Source organism: Eulemur rufifrons, chromosome 9 (genome assembly GCF_041146395.1).
Source record: "Eulemur rufifrons isolate Redbay chromosome 9, OSU_ERuf_1, whole genome shotgun sequence".
NCBI classification, from domain to species: Eukaryota; Metazoa; Chordata; class Mammalia; order Primates; family Lemuridae; genus Eulemur; species Eulemur rufifrons.
Window position 1 is genome coordinate 32619013 of NC_090991.1, and position 21626 is coordinate 32640638.

The 21626-nt window shown below is 37.5% G+C and overlaps 1 protein-coding gene across 1 annotated transcript in view; it reads left to right on the forward strand.

The window, feature by feature from the left end:
- Window positions 1-16898, forward strand: part of MBTD1 (mbt domain containing 1) — a 60326-nt gene extending 43428 nt beyond the window's left edge. The window contains exons 14-19 of the mRNA XM_069482376.1: window positions 124-228; window positions 4374-4521; window positions 5403-5485; window positions 6024-6258; window positions 6750-6827; window positions 16132-16898. Of these exons, the coding sequence (XP_069338477.1) occupies window positions 124-228; window positions 4374-4521; window positions 5403-5485; window positions 6024-6258; window positions 6750-6827; window positions 16132-16250 (768 nt within the window). The 3' untranslated portion in view covers window positions 16251-16898. The remainder of the gene's footprint in view (window positions 1-123; window positions 229-4373; window positions 4522-5402; window positions 5486-6023; window positions 6259-6749; window positions 6828-16131) is intronic.
- The last annotated feature ends 4728 nt before the right edge of the window (window positions 16899-21626 follow it).

Genomic DNA, 21626 nt, shown 5'->3' on the forward strand with positions numbered 1-21626 from the left:
GTTTGAGTTATAATATTAGGTAGGTAGGAGAAGGCACCTGATAAATCTTTTCACATTGGTAATATTTTAATTATTAAAATGACAACATTTTTATAGTAGATGTGCTTTCATATAATTCTTTAGGTAAAAGAAGTAGACCAGAGTGGGGAATGGTTCAAGGAAGGAATGAAATTGGAAGCTATAGACCCATTAAATCTTTCTACAATATGTGTCGCGACCATTAGAAAGGTAAGAGAATAGACTTCAAAATATGGAAATGCAGCTATAAGGAACTGTGTTTAAGCTAATAGGAAAAGGAGGGCCTTGGCGTATTCATTTTGATATAAAATGTGTATCTGGATCTTCCCTGAGTTACTAGGAATTTCAAATAAGTTTGAATTCTTTTATCAGATCTTTTTTTATAGCCTATTGTCAAGATTATTATTTTGAATCTGCTACCTTTATTTGTGGAACTGTCTCCTAAGTTAGAGGAAAAATATTTAAGGCTAGGCAAGGTGACTCATAAGGCAGAAGGATTGCTTGAGCCCAGGAGTTTGAGGTTACTGTGAGCTAGGCTGGCGCCACGGCACTCTAACTAAGGCAACAGAGTGAGACTCTGTCTCAAAAAAAAAAAAAAAATTGCAGATTGACCAGATACCTTCCCCTCCATTCTGATTTACTCAGTCTCGGTTGGGACCCTAGCATTGGCTTCCTTTTTCTTTTTCTTTTTCTTTTTTTTTTTTTTTTTGTCTTGTCTCTTCTTTTTTTTAGAGACGGGGGTCTCTCTGTGTTGTCTAGGCTGGTGTCAAACTCCTGGGCTCAAGTGCAGTCCTCCCGCCTCAGCCTCCCAAGTAGCTGGGACTACAGGCATCAGCCACCGCACTGGGACTGCATTGACAATTTTTATTTATTTATTTATTTTATGTCGCAGTTATTGCCTTAAAGATCAATTTTTTTTTTAGTATTGTGTATTAACATTTTTTAAAGGCCCTGGGTGATTCTCATGTGCAACCATGGTTAAGAACCACTGACTCAGAATCTATTGTCATAAAACCGTAACTTAAATTGTGATTTGCATTTCAACACAGTTTAAAACCTTAAGCTGAAAGAATTAAAAACAATTATGATGACTGCCATGCTTCATGGTCACACCACTAGACAAGACTGGCTCCAAAGCCTGTTCTTCTTCACCTGACTGGTGATCACAGCCACCTGATAGGATTTAAAACACACATTCCCCTGACCTACTCCATACCTGCTCAATCAGAATTACATTAAGTGTGCTGGGCGTGGTGGCTCATGCCTGTAATCCCAGCACTTTGGGAGGCTAAGGCAGGAGGATAGCTTGAGACCAGGAGTTCAAGACCAGCCTGGGCAGCATATTGAGACCCCATCTCTACAAAAAAATTAATTAAATTTTTTTTTAAGGTTACATAAAATGTTGCCCAGAAATCTACACTTGTCTAAGAAAAGGAAAAGAAAACAGTTCTCTAGGTGATTCTGACTATTAGCCAGTTTTGGGAAACAGTGCCATCATACCATACCATGTCTGGTCCGTCAAATGAAAATGCAGTGTCCTAGGAGTAGAATATCAAGAATCGTTAGAAAATAATTAATCATTTCTGTGGTAGATTTGGTTTGGACTCTAAAAAGCTTACAGTCTTATATATAGAACAAGGGTAAGATGTAGAAAAATAAGTTTAATACAAGTTAGACTATAGTTTAAGAGAGATACACAGTACTGTTGGAATGCAAAGAAAGGTGAGATTACATCGTAGAGGAATTAAAGGAAACTGTAGAAAGAAAACTTTGTAGAAGAGGGGGCATTTGGAAACTACATCTTGAAGGATAGGAAAACTGGACCCAGCAGAGATGCAGGAGGAAATTAAGCTGATGGAAAGAATGTGCACAAAAGCGTAAAGATAGGAAAGTACAGGACACGTTTAGGGAATGGCAAGTAATTCCCATACAATAGATACCCAGAAAGTTGCATTGGATATTCTGGGCAAGGTTTTTGTTTATGACAAATAGAAACCCATTAAAGTCAGCTCCAGGAGAGTTACTGTGGGAACGTAGCAGGCAATCTCACAGATGTCTGCGAACGGGGTGGAGGGGGGGCGGTGAGAACTGGAAAGGCACAACCCCAGGATTATTCTCTCCACCTCTCAGGAGCCTGTTTGTCCCATCTCTGCTCCACCCTGAGTCTATACCACTCTTCTTTCACTCTCTCGAGTGGTTTCCTGCTCACTCAGTCTACACATGGGGGCCTCCAGCCCTGTTTTGTATCACAGCCTTTCAGTTCTAGCTCCCACTGGTGACTTGACAACAGCCTCTGTGTCTGCTAATTCTGATTACTGAAAGGGAATCTCAGTAGCTGAGCCCAACCTTTGGCTTGGTTCTCTGCATGATATATACAAGCCCCTGGTCCAGTCAGCTGTGTTTAGAAGAATGGAGAAAGGAGTCCCTTGCAAGGGGGTAGTTCTGTCCAGAGGTCTTAGCCAAACTGTTAAGCTTGAAGAGAAAGTTATTGGACATGTCTAATAGGTAGAGATCACTTGGAAAAAGGACCTTGAGGGCAGAGACTATAAGATAATGTGGAAGCAAGTAGTACAGGCTTGAAATGCTTGGTCAGGCAGTCTGAGAGTTCTGTAGTAGTCAAGACAAGTTGATAAAGGTTTTCTGGAATGAACAGAGGTAATACTGAAGGAAAGATTAACTGTGTTTAAGATGGGAAATGTCTATAGAGGATGGCTGAAAACAGTAATATCAAACAAAGTCAAGAGAGAGATGAATGGCAGGGATAAGAAGGGACAGGTTGGTCTGAGTGCAGTGGTGGTTACAACTAATTGATCACAGCCAGTTACAGATTGCTTTGTTCCTTCTCCACTCCCACTGCTTCTCTTTTAACCAGCCTTAAAAAAAAAAAAAAAAGAAGGGAGGACTGAATGCTGGAGGTGGAGTTGTGGTTTGATTACTGAAAATTAATTACCTCGAAAGGAGTTGTTGGTTTTATGCCCTATACTAACTCTCAGAGAATGTGTTCAGCATGCAGGTAAAATGCAGGACTGAGACACTGGAAGGCAAGCAGACTGTGATAAAAAAACTTTAGGAAGCACTGGCATAGAAGTTAATCATGGTAGCATTGGATGTGGACAGTGTCATCAGAACAGAAAGAAAAAAGCTAAAATCAGAAATTTAAGGGTTGGAGGTGAAAGGGCAACCACCAAAAGAAATGCAGAAGGAATGATCAGAGAGGAGAAGATTGATCAGTAGACCCTAATGTGATGACAGTCTGGGAGATGTTTCAGAAAGTTAAGAGTAGTCAACAAGTATCAGATGCTGCTGCGAGGCTGAAGTTTGAAGGGGGATAAATGTTGCGGGGGAAAAGCCACAAGGTTGGGCAAACTAGAAGTTTACGCGTGAATTTGGCAATTTAGAGAAGGACAGAAATCAGACTGCAAGGAGTTACATAGTATAGACTTGAATTGAGTGGTGAATAGAGTTTATTGTACTATTCTTGAACCTTTTCTGTAACTTTAAACCTATTTCAAAATAAAATATTTTTAATTTAATGGAAATTGGGAAACAAGAGATACCTGTGAGTATAAGAGATAGTATATTTGGAGAAAGGTCCCGGTGGTAATAGGACAAGATGGAGAAGTTTGTCTTAGTTTTTAAGAAAGGGCTACTTGTTACAATAGTGTGAAGGCATAAAGAAGAAGTAAGAGGACCTTTAGGTGGGCCAGCCTTAATGTCTGTCACAGAGGAGCATGGTTACCTAAGAGAGGTCAAGATAGAGCTTGAAAAAGATGGAGAAGGTTGGAAAAACTCGTCTATGTGATAAATAAGAAAGAAAGAAGGAAAGGTGTTACCAAGTAGGATTTAGAGCCTAGCAGTGCGGTGGCACATGCCTGTAATCCCAGCTGCTTGAGGCAGGAGAATCACTTGTGCCCAGGAATTCAAGGTAGTAGTGCTCTATGATCACACCTGTGAATAGCGACTGTACTCCAACCTACGCAACATAGTGAGACCCCCTTCTCTACAACAAAAAAAGAAATAGAGCCTAGGTGAGACTAGACAGTTAAATTGTAGAGGAGCACTCAGCCCGATTTCATGATGTCACAACAGCGGGCAGCTTTAGCCATTGGCAAAGGCACTGCTTTTCCCTGAGCTCTGAAATCACTTCTGTGTAATCCTGCCTTTGTTTCTGGTACAAACTAGAATTTACCCAAGTTTTTAATTACAGTTTCTGTTATTTAACATAACGCAATAGAGAAGCGTTTTTCACTTTAAATTTATATAATAGATTTTCCTTTCTTTTAGAATGTCACTTAAAGTATTTTTATAATAGTAGTATCTAATTTCAAATGCTTGGAATTCTCTTAATTTAAAAGGTGCTGGCTGACGGATTCCTGATGATTGGGATCGATGGCTCAGAAGCAGCAGATGGATCTGACTGGTTCTGTTACCATGCAACCTCTCCTTCTATTTTCCCTGTCGGTTTCTGTGAAATTAACATGATTGAACTTACTCCACCCAGAGGTACTTCATCCTCATAAGAGCACTGGACTTTAATCCTTGCTTGCTTCTTACATCGTATCTGTTCACAACATTTACCACAGCCCTAAATTTTCTTGCCATGTGAATACGTACATAATATGTGTGTATATGTATAGATAAAACATACACATACATAAAAGAGCTGTGGGGTGCTCTAAAAACAAAGCACTGTATTCTAGCTAGGTTTAATAAATTAGTATAAAATTTGTCCTGAGCGTCTATACATTTTATAATATGAATTGGTATTCTCAAAGCCTGATGAGACAGTAATATAGGCACAACAGGCTATTGTATTGATAAACTTTTTTAAAAATATATTAATAGATACTTTGGTCTTTGAGGGAAAGAAGTTTCTATCTTTGGATTACCAGGTGGCCTTTTAAAAGGAGTTCTGTCTTATTTTGCCTCTAATGGCTTAACCAGTGATTTTCCTAATTTCAGTATTTGAGCATTGGGGTTTTCTCTAAGAAAAGAAGGGGGCAAAGCTAAAACTCAGGTCTATAGAAATAATATTTGCTCTCAGAGAGTTTTCTTTCTTGCAAAGAAAGAAAAATATCACTCCAAAGTATTAAATGCTAGGCTGTTCTAAAGCCTAGGAGTGAAAAAAACAAAAGTCTATCCTTATAGTAAATAGAGGAGAAAAGTCACTTTTGTATTAGGGTAAGTAGGCACCCCAATGTGTCCAGAAAGAGGGGAAATTTTTTTATAATGTGGAATTGTTGCACTTAACAGTATTAACATGTGTTAAGAGTTGATCATATAACCTAAAAGCTGAGATTTGTGTACTGAGTTACTTTTTGTCTGCATTTTAAGATTATGTTAATTTTAAATGAACTGCTACTTAAACCAGTTGTGTTTTTTAGGTTACACAAAACTTCCTTTTAAATGGTTTGACTACCTCAGGGAAACTGGCTCCATTGCAGCACCAGTAAAACTATTTAATAAGGTAAATTTAAAGGACAACGTAATAATTATGTGGGGGCTTTTTGATGCCTCATAAGTGCAAATCATTGTTGATCAAAAAGTCTTTGACTTATGTTAGAATTTCTTAGTGGACATTAATATAAGCAAACATACACTAATGAAACAATATAGCTGGTCCGAGTGCAGTGGTGTTTATAACTAATTGATCACAGCCAGTTACAGATTTTTTTGTTCCTTCTCCACTCCCACTGCTTCATTTGACTAGCCTAAAAAATAAATAAGACAATATCTTAATAAATATTTTCTGAGGAATCAAAGCTTGTTTCCAGATTATGTTTCATTTTTAATCTGAGTGAAATAGAAATGAATACTTTTCCTGACTAGTTCCTAAATGCTTCTCCTTTGTACTTTGTTAAAATAGTTAAAGAATTATTTGGCATTTATGGTTTAAATTATGTCGTTTGACTGTGCTGCTTCTGTTTTTTGATTTCTTAGTAATAGTGGAATTGTGCATTCTGTCTTCTTTACAACAATGTTGATGTTTTGCTTCTCCGTGTCAGGATGTTCCAAATCACGGATTTCGTGTAGGAATGAAATTAGAAGCAGTAGATCTCATGGAGCCACGTTTAATATGTGTAGCGACAGTAACTCGAATTATTCATCGTCTCTTGAGGATACATTTTGATGGATGGGAAGAAGAATATGATCAGTGGGTAGACTGTGAGTCCCCTGACCTCTATCCTGTAGGGTGGTGTCAGTTAACTGGATATCAACTACAGCCTCCAGCATCACAGTGTAAGTTGGTATACAGAAAAGGTGTCCTTTTGTAAAAATCAGCAGTTCTCCAGAGGACTATCTCACATAAATCATCTTGTGAGCTCACAGGACAAGAATATACCTAAGTCTGATTGGTTGCCAGGTAAGATATTAAGACTCAACAACAATATCACAGAATCAGACCATGTGTACCATGGCAGTGTGAACTCAGTATCAGTTACATGATAACTATAGAAACACAACAGTCACCAGATTAAACTAGACTTACTGTTTCAGTAAGCTTAAAATTACAGGTCGAAAATTGATTGGCATATAATAAGTGCTGTTGAGTAAATAGTGGAATCCATCTGGTATTGAGGCCCATAGTTTTGTAGGAATAAGTACCCTTATTTTCAGAGCATCATGTACTTTCTATAAGCATAATGGTCTTGGTAAAAGATAGCTCATCTAAGTTGTATCTAAAATTATAAGCTGTTATCTGGTACCAATTTTCCCTTTTTATTTTTCAGCATCAAGAGAAAGCCAATCAACATCTTCAAAACAGAAGAAAAAGGCTAAGTCCCAGCAATACAAAGGACATAAGAAAAGTGGGTCACCACATGGTGTTCACATATATTTTCTAATTGTTAACCAATTGGGTTACAGTGTTCTTGCACAGAAAATGATACCTCTTGTGAGAACTGATGATTGTGCATTACGTATTATGCTTAAAGGTGCAGTATGCCATAAAAGGCAAACCTTTTCAATAACGAGAAACGCCTATATTGTAATTGACAGGAAAAATGATTACCATGGTATTTAAAGCATACGTGGTAAAGAATAGAGCCTATGAATGATTCTTGAAATAATACGTAAACCTACTAAAAGTTACCTTTTTTAAAAAACTCTTTATTTTACTTATTAAAAAAAAGCAGATGTTTGATATTTACAGCACAGACTTGGGACCTAATAAACCCATCCTTCTTATAAAGCAAAACTCTCTTTCTAGACTAATACTTGTAAGAAATCCAGGTCGAGGGCTAACAAAGTCAGGCTTAAGCAGATTTTTCTAAATATGTTTTCTGTGTTATACTTCACTTTACAATGAATGATTGTTGGCATTAATAGCCAAAGCAAAAGTAATATGAAATTTCATTCTGAGATAAGGTTTTTCTGTTTTGTGGGGGTTTTGGGGTTTTTTGTTGTTATTGTTGTTTTGAGACAGGGTCTTATTCTCTTGCTCTGTCAATCGGGCTGGAGTGCAGTGGCGTGATCATGGCTCATTGTAACCTCTAATTCCTAGGCTCAAAAGATCCTCCCAACTCAGCCTCCTGAGTAACTGGGAGTACAGGTGTGCACCACCACACCCAGCTAATTTTTTTATTTTTTATAGAGATGGGATCTAGCTATGGTGCCCAGGCTTGTCTCAAACTCCTAGCCTCAAGGGATCCTCCTGCCTTGGCCTCCCAAAGTGCTGGGATTACAGGCATGAGCCACTGCACCCAGCCTATTATTGTTTAAAGAGATCTTTAAAATTAAAATGTACACTGGAGGATTAAAGCTGAAACAGATTTTTCCAGCTGACTTGCCAAATATGTGCAAATACTATGTTCAAATAGTGCTGATCTGTCTCACTAACAGCCAAGAGACTGAAGCAGCATGAAGAATCAAATATACTGTTTTTTACCTTTTTAATTAGAGTTGTTTGTTTATACTTTTTTAAGTGAGGAACTTAAAAACTTCTGCTAGCCACTGTAGTGGTGCTTTGAAAAACACGTTTCCTCCCAGCCTGAAACCCAGGTTAGCCTCAGACCAGCGACATCCCCCACAGGCCTTTTCTCTTGTCCTCTCTTCTATAGGCATAAACTAGACATAGGCCCAGAATTATTCTGTCCATCAGCTGTTTGCCAGGTCTGATATTCACCTGAAAGAAAGCATTGCCAGACCAGGCAGATCAAAATGAATGCCTGTTTGTCTGGAAATGATCAGAGAGAATTCACATGGGAACTTTATGTCAGTGGACTAACCATGGGGCAGGTGTGATTGTTAAGCTTTCTGTAAAGTAAATAACACAGCCTGCTTTAGCCTGTGTTTTCACTTTCTGTTGGACAAGACTTTGAGATTTCAGAATTTTCTTTCCAAGATGTCAAATTAAGAACTGTTTTTATTATTGAGTGGCTACGTGACACATGCTTTTTAGAACTAATTTATGAGCATCGTGTGCACAATTCACATGCCTCCCTCAGTGTGACCCTTGCAGGGTTTGTTTCTGACTTACGGAGTTTAAATTATTTGAAATTAATGGGCTGGGGGACATAGGAAGAAATATGTAATTAATGAAGTAATAATATCAGCACCCCAGTTTTCAGTGATATTTATCATTACCAGATTTCTGGATTAGCTAGAAAAATGAATTTAGCTCTACATGTAGCATGTTCCTTAAATGTGACATTTTAACAGCTCTTAATAGTATATGACATCATCTCTAATGTCCTTAAATTATCCCTTGGACATAGAAAGGAAAAGATCTACAGACCCTTAGTTCCTCATTAAAAACCCTTGAGGCCAAGTGTATTCTAGAATTCATAATGTTTTGGATTTTAGAAAAGAGTGTAACGTATATTATGTAACACCCCTTGCAGACTCTGGGGCATTTTCTGAAGCAAAATATGTATAAGTATTTACATTAAATGGGCCAAATAAAGAGTATAAATAGTATCAGCAGGTGAGGTATGGTTTTGTTGTCAAAGTTTTACTAAGAAACTTCTTGAATGTTGGAACTGCGGGTAAGGAATTGTAGTGCTGTATTCAGAAGCAGTTTTCATTGGAAGGATACTCCTTCCTTTTATTGTTTTATTTTACTCAGCAAACAGTTCGCTAGAAATTTTTCTCACAAAACTTCAGTTAACCAAGTAAGAAAGAATTTGGAGTTTAGAAACCTGTCATCCATAGCAGGCAGATGTGTATCAATAGCAAATGGGCTGTAAAACGTTTGGTTTGTTTTTAAGTTTGCCTGTAGATACCATATTCTGGCTCTGTGGTTTCATCTTATTGCTCTTTGGTCTTTTTGTAGGTAAAATCGTCCCTCCGTGTGTTCTTTCGTAGTGCTTGTGTTTTACAGAAACAGACAGTTGATTGGCTTCATTGTTCATGCTATAAAGAGATAGTTATTAATTAGCGCTTTTGAAAGTAATGTCCTGCCAAGAGTATCATATAGATGGTCGGATCTCAAAAGCTTCTTTTTTGTAAGGTGTAGTAATTTCTAGAGCAGGAAAATCCAGCACTAATTTCTTCTCTAAATTTCACCATTTTCAGGGACTATTGTAAGTAGTAAGAGTTGGAGATTTCTCTTTGCATCTTTACCTCCAAGTACATAGTATATTAGAAAAAGTCTAAGTGGTTGCTGCTGGCGATTTTGGTTTGGCAGTTGAAAATTGATTCTGTACTCCCGAGTAGCTTAGTTTCCAGATCATTTTACATAGGAATGCTGTCTGACTTAGATTTATCCTTTAGCTTTGATTTATAAAGCATAATTTCTGATTGCTCTTACCTGAGTCATTGTATGCTCTGGTGAAAAATAGACATAGCTTACAGTCACAAAGATATGTAAGTATTCTTCAGCTTTCAACCAGATTAATGTGCTGTGCTTGGTTGTTCGGCATTTGCAAAGTTCAGAATATTTTTTTGGTCGGTGAAAGCATTGTACAAGTTTTAGAAGGCTTATGTTTGTTTATGAAACCATGGCCGAATGGCGTGATAAATTTGTTTCAAAAGAAATTAGATTGCTTAAGAACTTGCAAGCAGTAATCTTTGAATTTTTAGAAATGCTTTTAAGAATAAGAATTATAAGGGTTTCTAAAAAAGTGGATGGTAAGCTATAAGTTTAGGGGAATACATTTTATAAAATCCTGCCACCCAAATAATACATTTAAACTGTCACTACTTTGATTTCTCCCTGAAGGCCAGTGTTTGGGCATATATGGACAGTGAAATGCTACCCTAAAAGTAGTGTTTAAAGACCCTTTCTCTCTTCCATTGAGTTTTCACCCCACCTCAAGCAGAGATTTTCTTGAAAGAAATTAGCCAGCTCTTCTCCACCCTTAAAGCTGTCTATAGTTCATTTTGCTTTGTTTTGTTTTAAATTTATTTGAGAGTCAGAACCAGGATTATCAGACTCTAAGAGAATAGAAACAGTCTCCACCAACACAAACACACACTCCCTCTCTCCCCGCCTTGTTTTCAGAAATACAAACCTTGCATAGTTGGTTCTCTTTTCAGAGTGTCCTATGCAACAGAGCTTTCCTAGTTATATAATGCACTTTTCTTACCACGCATGTAAGTAAAAGCTTACTTTAGTCTGACTTGATATTTAGAGAGGAAGATGCCAGTTGGGAAGAAGCCTGTCAGTTTGTCGAGCCTGCCCATGACAGGTGGGGTGCGGAGGAGCTTCTCTGGTGACGAAGAGTTGACTCCTCCTCCATATCGAACCCTTCCAGCACAGACAGCCCTGGAGGCCTTCCCACCTCCCAGCACTAGCCGAGAGTTCAGTCCCAGCCTCAAACCAGGTAATTAGTCACATCAGCACGTCAGGTACTACAGAGGGTAAAAGATACTGGGCAGGGTGGTGGGAGACTAAGCATGGTCTGGCATGACAGGTGCTGACTCATTAAAGTTTTCATTTTCTTTCAACTAAAAAATTCATTTCCATTAGTCCTTGGTAGACGCTTCACTAAGACAAATCATCAGGGAAGGATTTTTATTTTGTTATGAAACACTTCTGAGCTTCAAATTAGGGTGGTTATTTCAATCTGTGGAATTGTGAGACAGCTTGTAATATTTTGTGGTTTCATTAAAATGATTGAACATTTTCATTAGAGAATTCTGTGACTTAACCTGGGAGAGAAATGTGTCATTAGGGGTAGATCTGATTAATCAGATCCAAAAAGGAGGCTTTGTTCATAGCATTCCATAGTGTCTCATTCATGGAAAGGATGTTTTGAGTTCCACTGTAATTTTAGTTTTGGTGGGAACATTTACCACAATCTTAGTTGAATAACATAGATTTAGAAATATGATACGTGTACAATTTTGGCATTGAATTTGAGTGAAATTTATTTTCATAATTTTATGTTTGTGTATATATCATGATTAATTAGGGAGGTGACATTTGATTTGAGTTTAATTGGTTAGGCCAAGGCAGTAGATCGTAAGGAAGACAGCACAAACGTGGTATCAGAAAGGCTTCACTTGCATATGATGAACTTTAGGCATGAGTACAGATTATATAGCTTCAAAGCCAAGGTTATATCTGCCTTGGCATATATTCTGCCATATCTTAACTGTTGCTTTTAAACCAAATTGTTTCATCTAATCAGCATTCTTTAAAATGTCTTTGGTATGTTGAAAGTCTTGATGGGACTTAGTAACTACCTGTTTTCCTCTCATTCTTCAGTTTGCTAATATTTTTGCACCTGCAATTCTCAGCCTTTTGAGGGGGGGTGCATTTTAAGGTATGTTCTTTAGCTTTTGCCTCCCTCAGAGTGTATTGAGTCATCTTGCTCCTTCGCAGTCTGTTTCTCGGAAGATCACTCTGATATTCTCACATCTAGAAGAAATTACAATACATATTTTCTTTGCATGAAAAACAGACTAGAATTACAAATTAAAAGTTACCTGCTCTTTAATGGAAAAACCTTCAGAATCTATCTAAAGAGCATTCCAGTTTCTTTTCTTCTTTAACTTTTTTCTTCTTGTACTCGTTTATGAAATAGTTTTCTTTTGCCTGGTTAAGTATGGATATTGTAAGTTCTGAATATATTCGAATTTTTATGGTATTTTGGTTATATTCTCTTTAAACACTAGGCTGATTTTGGACGTATATGTCACGTTTTATGAGAGGTTCCTGATTCTTGTAAAACAGAACTTGACTTCTGGGATGGACAGAACCCAAGAACTGAGAGTAGACGTACTAGATGGAAACAACTTGTCCTCAGTGACTTTCTTCTTCCACCAGCATATCTGTAGTATCTTCTGAGCTGGAGCCACATCTTGCGGGATTTAGCGTGATTTTACTCTGGTGTATGTAAGGACTATATTGCCACCTTAACTATCTGAAAGTTACAGTTCGATTAGCTGTTGAGATTATTATTTATGGGCTTTGTAGCTGAGAAAATGTGATCTTGTTTAGTTTATCTCCTGAAATGTTAGTGGTTAGTGTCAACAGAGTGACTTCATTTTAAAAACAGGGCTAAGAAAATGCATTTGTGTAGAAAGTAGCCTTCGATAACAGGATCTGTTTTATTTTATCCATCATCCATTAAGAATAAGGTCTGGAAAGGAGAAATGATTAGTGTGAAAGATACCAGACAGGCTTTATTTTAGATTCCATGAAAACAATGAAACTTTGCATTAAAGCATTCCACATCTGAGTGAATGTTTCACCTTTATCTTGAGTGACTTTTAAGCACATCATTTCCATATTTAACATGACTAGAAGCATAATCCAGAAATTTGTTGTTAGCAGTAAATGCAAATAGCTTCAGGATATGCTTTGGAATCTCAACTTATGTTTCTCACATTAAAAAAAATATCTGTTTGAATGGAACATGTTTGATCTTGGAGCACAGTAATTCTTTTCTCATTCATTTAGCCATCTAATCATCATATGACAAGATACCGTTTTAATCAACCTTTTATTGTGGGTACTGCACCTTTAATGAAACTTAGGTTTGGTTTTCTTTTCCATGTGTTTATTTTCATGGTATTGTTTAAATGTCCCTCACACTTAACGCATGTTGGTTAGATTTGAAGGATAATGATTATATGCTTGATACTATTCTTTGTGAAAGCATTTTTATCATACTATAATTTTTTTAAAGAAAGGAAGAACTGCACAGTCTCATTTGCTTTACCTTTCAACAGTCTGATTGGTGTTTGTTTTGCTACTGTTTACACAGTGTATTCACTTTTCTGTCTTTGGGCTATTAAGTTTTTGACCACCAATACCGAAATAAGTACCAAAGTAAAATAAAATAAATTTTCATCTCTGAAAAGATTATTCTTTAAATTAGTAAATAAGATGTTAGGGACCATTACTTTTTAAACCAATCATTTGTAACAAAAATCAAAACATTTTCTGTGACTACACTATTTGACTTTAAAAGTTGTGGCCATTTTAATATTATTCTACGTGGTAACACTGTTATTGCTTCATGAAACACTTTAATGGCTTGCTGTCCATCCAAATACTTTTTTTTTGAGACAGAGTCTTGCTTTGTTGCCCGGGCTAGAGTGAGTGCCGTGGCGTCAGCCTAGCTCACAGCAACCTCAAACTCCTGGGCTTAAGCAATCCTACTGCCTCAGCCTCCCGAGTAGCTGGGACTACAGGCATGTGCCACCATGCCCGGCTAATTTTTTGTGTATATATATATTTTAGTTGTCCATATAATTTCTTTCTATTTTTAGTAGAGACGGGGTCTCACTCTTGCTCAGGCTGGTCTCGAACTCCTGACCTCGAGCGATCCTCCCACCTCGGCCTCCCAGAGTGCTAGGATTACAGGCGTGAGCCACCACACCCGGCCTATCCAAATACTCTGAGTCCTAATTCTCTTCATAAATTGACCTTCTTTCCCAGTATGAGCAGTTCTCAATTTATATTCTATATATATGCATCCTTTTGCTCCAGTTACTAATAAAAAGCTACATAATAGAGAAAAACGAAAAACTTGTCCCTTTCGTTTGGAGCCACACACCTGCAGGGGCAGGCAGTTTCCTGCTTGTGTCGTGGGCAGCACGAGTGTGTTGAGCTCTGTGGCCGACAGAGATCTCAGGCTGCCCAGATGCAGAGGTAGCAGCCAGTCAGTTCCCACTGATTACAGCTCTTTAAGGATGCTAGGCTCACGTTTTGAGATTCTTATGTGAAGTCTCTTGCTTCAAAATATACAGTAAAATTTATAAAGAACCACAGCTCCCGGGCAAGCCGGGGACGGTGGAAAGCACAGTTTGTGACTTCTGATTTAGCAGATATGTGTGTGCTGAAGAAGTTAGGGAAGAAAGTTAGTTTTGCTCACTGTGGGATTAGATTCCTTTAGATGTGTTAGCATAAGTGGCCACCTCACCTGTTCTTTAAATTATTTGAAACTTTAAAAACTCAATTTTTTTTTATAGTAACTTTTTAAGAAACCTGAACACATCTCCTAAAGGTTGGTAGTTATTGAACTAGGGTTGTTGGTTTTTGTTTTGTTTTGGGTTTTGTTTTGTTTGAGACAGGGAGAGTCTTGCTCTGTTGCCCAAGCTGGAGTGCAAAAATGTGATCATAGCTCACTACAGCCTCAAACTCTTGAGCTCAAGCGATGCTCCTGCCTTAGCCTCCCAGGTATCTGGGATTACAGACATGCACCACCCTACCTGGGTAATTTTTATTTTTATTTTTATTTATTTTTTTTTTTTTTAGAGATGGGGTCTCACTGTGTTGCCCAGGCTAGTATCAAACTCCTGGCCTCATGTAATCCTTCCACCTCAGGATCCCAAAGTACTTGGATTACAGGTATGAGCCACCACACCTGAGCTGAAACTAGTTTCTGACACCTAGATGAGATCGTTATCATTAAAAGAAAAAAATACTGAAGTAATTTTTGAAGGCAAAAACTTCTGTAGGAGGTAGAATAGGCTTCAGGGAAAGGATGGAATCTGATGGTTTAGGGTAATTGTGTCGAAGAGCAATAACGAGAGGCTTATAAAAGGAGATAGGAAAATCTCAGCATTAACTTGGCCTAAAATGTTTCCTAAGACCAGTTTGGGGCCCAGCAAAAATGAAATTTCTCTTCTTCATGCTTGCTCGTGGCATTAAAAAGAACCCTCCTGTCACAAAGAATTCTGACTAGCATGACTTCTGTGGCTACCCAGAAACCTAAGCCCCACTTACAATATTAGAAACTGAGAAACAGTTTCCCGTAGAAATAAATAAATACCTGTTGAAACATGACCTATGGGACTGCCAAACTGTTGGTTTATTTTCATTAACAAGCAGTCATCAGATAAGAACTCAGGCAGGCAGTAAATACTACTATTAAGTGATCCAATTGGAAATATTAGCAGATTTGCATCAGTGATTGTCACATTGCTGGCGTCAATAAATTTTTATTTTAATTAAAATGATTGCTTGATTTTTCTATGATTTTAGTTTTAATATAGGAGTTTTTTGGGGTTTTGGTTTTTTGTTGTGTGTTTTTTTTTTTTTTTTTTAGAGACAAGGTCTCACCACTGTGTTGCCCGGTCTGGAGTGTAGTAGCTATTCACAAATGTTACCATAGTGCACTGAGCAAGATTCTGTCTCAAAAAAATATATACATATATAAATTAAATACTTATATAATTTATATGTTTATATAACTTACATTACAGATACTACTTTTTAATATTTTTATAGAATTTAATATCTAATATATTTTTCCTTTGAGAAGTCTTTGTAATAAAGATACTCCTTGGGATTAATAAGGTTATATTGAAGTTGTATTTGTTATGTTGGTACTTACTAAATGTTATACTTCAGAACCATGCAAAAAATACATCATTGTTTATATGAACATTGACATGAAAGTGAATACTTAATCATAAGCAAAATTCTGATTATTTTAAATTAATGAGCACTATTACCTTGAACATTTTATTGAAGATATCAGTTGTTTAGTGTCCACTGTGCCATATTCCTTTTCAGAACATTGCTTAACTGCTGTATACTTTGAAAATTAAAATTAATTGAATGCTCATACTTCAGGAGTTTAATTTTAAGAGTTATTGAAGAAATGAAGAAGTCTTATTAACTGTGAAGCTGATGGAACATGAAGATTAAAGGCAATCTGAATATTCCAGAAAGGCTTAATACTATTTCATATATGTTTCTTTTTCCTGCAGTGACTACATTGCAGCTGAAGGAGGAGTTGCTGGATGGAGAGGATTATAACTTCCTCCAAGGAGCATCTGATCAGGAAAGCAATGGCTCTGCCAACTTCTACATCAAACAAGAGCCATGAGTTGGCTCAGAAACTGAGGGTGGGAGGGGAAGGATTTTACACAGGACTGATTTATAATCAATCCAGCTGTACAGTGGGGCTATTCTACTGGGACATTTTGCTAAACATAGAAAATTTCAGTTCCAGATTTTTCAGGTGGGTGGGGAAACTATTTTAGTCCGGGGGGAAATTTTTCAATTTATAAAGATGGACAATTTTTGTGTTGTATTTGAAGCTTTTGAAAGAATTTTGTAATATTTTCCAAGTTTGGATTTATGTGCATTGTTAACAAGAACTGAAATTCTAACTTTTTTGGTAAGATTAAAGTTTAGGTAGCAGGATTGAAGGAAATGATTTAAGAAGGATATAGTTGTAAATGCAAATGAACTGTCATTACAAATGAACCTTTTTGGTACCTGTTGGGAGATTTTGGGATTTCAGAAGTTAGGCCAGTCACATCTCCAGCTTCCTTTGCTGCAGAAATATGCAACTGAACCCCTCATGGAGGGTTCATCACCACATAGATCATGGAAGGGGCAATTAATTCTGCTTGTTGGCATTTTATTGCAGCCCACTTTAAATGTGTGTACAGAAATGTTTTTCATTCTGTGAAAATTTATTTGGAGTTCTATATGAAACTGGAAGAACTCTGGATACTTTTATATGTTCTGTTTTAATTAAAAAATGATTAAAATTATCCTAACACTAAAGTGTTAAACTGGAATGGTTGACAAGATACACAGGATCTCGGTCTACATGTTGAGGGGTTGGAGAAAATGCAATATCGTCTTAACTTTATTTTATTTTCCTTGCTAAAAAAAAACAAAAAAAAGCCCCAGAAAAAGGATTCTGATCGGTTCTTTGCCGTTTCCCTCCGTCTGTGAGATGATAACTTGGTATAACCACACCCAAAACAGATGTACTGTATTACCAGGCAAATCAAATTGAAAGTTGTCCAAAGGCAAAATAAGTTTAGATTTCAAAAATCATTCCAGCTCTGCTTTGAACTATCCTGGATTTGTAAGAAAACTAATTTGAAAGAGAATTTAATTTTCCTAAAATTCCATATTTATATATTATGAATTGTCTTTAATCATATTCAGAATTTATTTTAACAGTAACCGATTTGGACCATTTTGAACATTCCCTGTTTTAAAATTGACATGGCTTCCTTTTAAAAAATGATACAAGGGTAATTGGTGAAGTTTGCTCTCTGCATTTTCTAACTTTCTACTGAGTTGTGACTGAATGAGAGAGCTCTAGCGTTTACCAGTGAGGTTCATAAACTAAACTCTCAGGAATTAATTGCATCTGTTGTAGAAGTGCTTCTGGGTCTTAGCCTGGCCTCTTCAGAGTGGTAATTTTGACCATCTCCTCTGGAATATAGGCAGGGCTAATTAGAAATTAATCAAAATGATTAACCTCTACAGTCCTTCAGCCTATGGAATGCTTTAAAAAATGTTAAGGGAAAGCCCCAGGAGACCATTTTAGGTAAGATTTTTTGTTTGAATTTTAAAATGCATAGAACGTTAAAAACCAGCAATTTATTTTCTAAAATATTGCTCTACTTTTGGGAATAATAGCATTGGTAATACGCACAGGTTTACCTCATTCTATGCAAGAGGGGTTAATAACATAAGGTTTTGTAGTAGCTACTGGAAGTAAAATTTGTTACTTTATAGTGTAAGAATGTATGGAATCGCATGTCACCATTTCTTAATACTGACTCTTTGGGGGCATAAATGCAGATCACATCAACGCAAGTTGATTCTCACGTGTCAAATATATGTGAATTCAGCTGTTAAAATTACTGGATATTTATCTTAAACAATATTGCTGAGAGGGACCTACTGTAAATGTGACATCCTCACACTTCCCAGATCTTTAACTTGGAAGAATCTTCCCATAAACTTAAAGCCTAGAAGCGTTCCAAAGCGAAGGTCACAGCAGTCTTTATTCTCAGGCTCAGTGAATTAAACCCAGGACTCTGATTCTATAACATGGGCACAAGAAACTTATTGTATGGTATACACTACCAGCCCCTTGGGTTTAGGGGCTCTATGGGGAATTGAGTAAACCAGGAGAGAGATGATTTGGAGCCAGTCAGTCCTGGTAATTAGTTCTGTGAAATGCTCATTTGTAGCCAGGTTTTATAAGCTTCCAATTCTACAACAAAACCAGGCTCTGAGTGTCCCACCCAGTCATGAAGTGTTTCTTGTCTTGATCCCATGACCAACAGTTAAAGGTTGGTAAGGACTGCCTACAGTCTAAACACAATCTGAAGCCCTCTTCGTTGTTCATACTCTAACTCCTACTGCTGATGAACAGAAACTAAGTTAACGCAGGGGAGATTTATGTCTTAGCCATAACTCCAGTTGTACAACTCAATAGCCCCATGCTCTTTTACGGTTCAAAATGTACTGCTGACCTTGGGTTTGTTTTTGGTTTTTTTCCCCTGTTAGGATTATTTGGGGACTTTTGGTAGTTTAAACTCTTTAACCTTTTCCTTGCTGTGTATGAGGAAAGCTAAAGCTGTTATCAACTTCTTATTCTACGGATACTAACACGGGTTTTCAGTGTTTGTTTGTTTTTATTATTATTAATTTTGCGTGATGTGAATACCCTCTCCCATCAATATTTGTATTATGGTGCTATATATTAGTAATGATCCTTTAATATTGGGAAGGGATTTTAAAAATACTGTGATTAAACTGGGTTTCTTCCTTTGATTTTCATATTTTAAATAAAGCCACAGTCATTTATACAAAAGAAAAGTATCTGTCCCTGGGCAAATCTTTTGAGGACAGAGGTCAAAGTAAACTGCATAAGGTTTTTACATCATTTCTGTATGTATTTGATATATAGATCAATATCTGTACAAATTTAATCTTTTATTTTCTTGGTAACTCGTGATCATTGAGAAAGTGTTTGAGACTTTCTCATGAAGTGTATATATAATGGCGTGAAAAATTCCTTCGGAGAAATTTATGTTCCTTTCATTTTTACCAAATCGCAAATTTTCAGCATGGATGTGAAAAGCATTAAAATTATAACTTTGTGTACAAGATGAAAATAATTCACTAAATTTGCCCTTTTTTACACAAAATAAAATGTTAAAGTTAAGCTGTATTTGAGTGATTCTTTAATATGCTTTGGTTTGGGGGGGTGGGGGGGTGGGGGGAGTATATTGCTTGCCTTCTAGAAGCAGTCAGAGGCCCCTATGAAAGTTGAGTGAATTCCTTCCTCAAGGAACCTGTAATAAGGGTAGAGCAAAGCACAAGTGCTGTGAGGAGGAATTTACTACTAGCCGGTGAGGGAGAAAGAGAATATGGGTAGACAAACGGACAAGGTTGCATCGGAGCTGGGATTTCAAAGGGGAAAAACTACAGCAGGAGCAAGCAGAGGTGAGTGAGGACAGGGACAGTTTACGGGGAAATTGAGTCACTTCAGCGAAAACATCATGTTTTGGGAGCAGCATGCTTTAGTTAGGAGACCTTTTTTCTTTGTGTTTTTAACTCCATTAACCTCAGCATCAAAGTTAATAAGAGTGTAAATAAAATATCCCAGCTAACTCTTGCCCTTTACATTAAGAGGGAATGCAAAGAAGCCCTCCTTTACCAACAGCTGGCTCTTTGGAAAATTACTCAACTTGTACTGCAAAAGCAGTTGGTAGCGAATTTTATGAATTGGGAAAGAATATGTAAGATAGTAGTGAGATGCACTGAGTCCCTTCAGGGGTTAATTTCACACTTTAGAAAAATATAACAAATTCCAAGGAAAACTAAAGAAGAACCTAATTTCTGCTCTTTCTACCTTAAATGGCTTGAACAGTTGCCCTAGTAAGCTGGAATTTCCAGGTTGATGCTCATTTAATATCCCATGAGCTTTCTGTAAATCACTATATGCCTCTTGGGAAACTAGTTCCCTGGTATACAGTATGCCCAGAATTAAGAATAACAAGTGTTTCCCCAAAACAAGTAACTTTTTAGCACCGTGTTTATCCAGGCTTGTGAGATAGGGAGAAAGAACAGCTAAACTATTTCCTTTCTACCACTTACTACTAAAGCTAAGATAATCATTTTTTGGCCTTTTAGGAATTCCAAGTCCTACAGGCCGAAGTAGGGTTTGCCTATTGACAAGAACTAGATAATGTAAAGATAATGCATTTTAAATAATGCATTTACTATGTGGTTTTTTCTAAAAGGTTTATTGAAAACATGGAAGGTTCTGAATGAGTTGTCACTTTCACACCCCAAGCTGCTGGTATAGGATTGGATCCTCAACCCAACCTTACTCCAGAGGCAGTACTTTTATTCTCACCATACTCTTTCTCATTCAGTTCTACCAAATTAAGTCCTAACGTCCACAGCCTTCCTCTCAGCTCTCGCCACTCCAGATCGACTTCACTGAGCCTCCAAACTCCATTTCTCATGTCACTGGAAAACAACTTCTACGAAGGCAGTAAAGCATAGTGGCCACGAGCATGGAGTGTGAAGCCAGCCACTTGGGTTGGAACCTGGTTCCTCCTTCACTGGCTAGTTAAATAACTTCGTGGTGCAGTTTCCTTAGTTGTGAAATGGGGATACTAGTGCCAGCCTCCAAAGAGTTGTAAAGATGCAATGGATTCATTTATGTGAAGTTCTTCAAACAGCCCTGTCAGAGTTCAGCCCATACTTAACTGCTACAGCTAACCCAGGGACCTGAACCAGCATGTGTAAGGATCACCAGGGAGCACGTTTAAATGCAGGTTCTTGGGCCCTGCCCCAGAATCTATCATTTTAATAAGCAGATTTGACTTCTGCTTAACTGTGATGAGTATGTAACATACAGGAACGTACACAAATTTGAAATTGAAAAATAATTTTTAGCATGTTAAATTTCTTGTTCATTGTTGACTTGAAACTAGAATCCTGACATGACTTTTGTGCCAAGCTGTTAAGGTATTTATGTCATTCTGAAGGAAAAAAATTAACTGTTTCTTCTCTACTCTCAGTCACGGACCTCAACACTTCTGACACCGGATGTGTGGGGAGCGTTTCCCACACACCAAGTAGTTCTCCATTGGACACCAGCTAATTCAATTCTGACACTGTCTACCTGGAGATACTATCAGATCCCACAGTTTAAGGGCTGAATCCTCCAAGACTGCCCGCCGCTGTAGATGCCAATCACAAGCTCCAGGTTGTGACTAGTTCTTCCCAACCAGCTACAAATCAGCGTCCCTGTGGCCCCTCCTGGAGTTCGATTAATTCCCTAGAGAGGCTCACAGAACTCAAAGAAACTATTTACATTTATTGGCTTATTAATAAAAGATATAGCTGGGCTCGGTGGCACACACCTGGAGTCCCAGCTTCTGTGGAGGCTGAGGTAGGAAGATCACTTGAGCCCAGGAGGTGA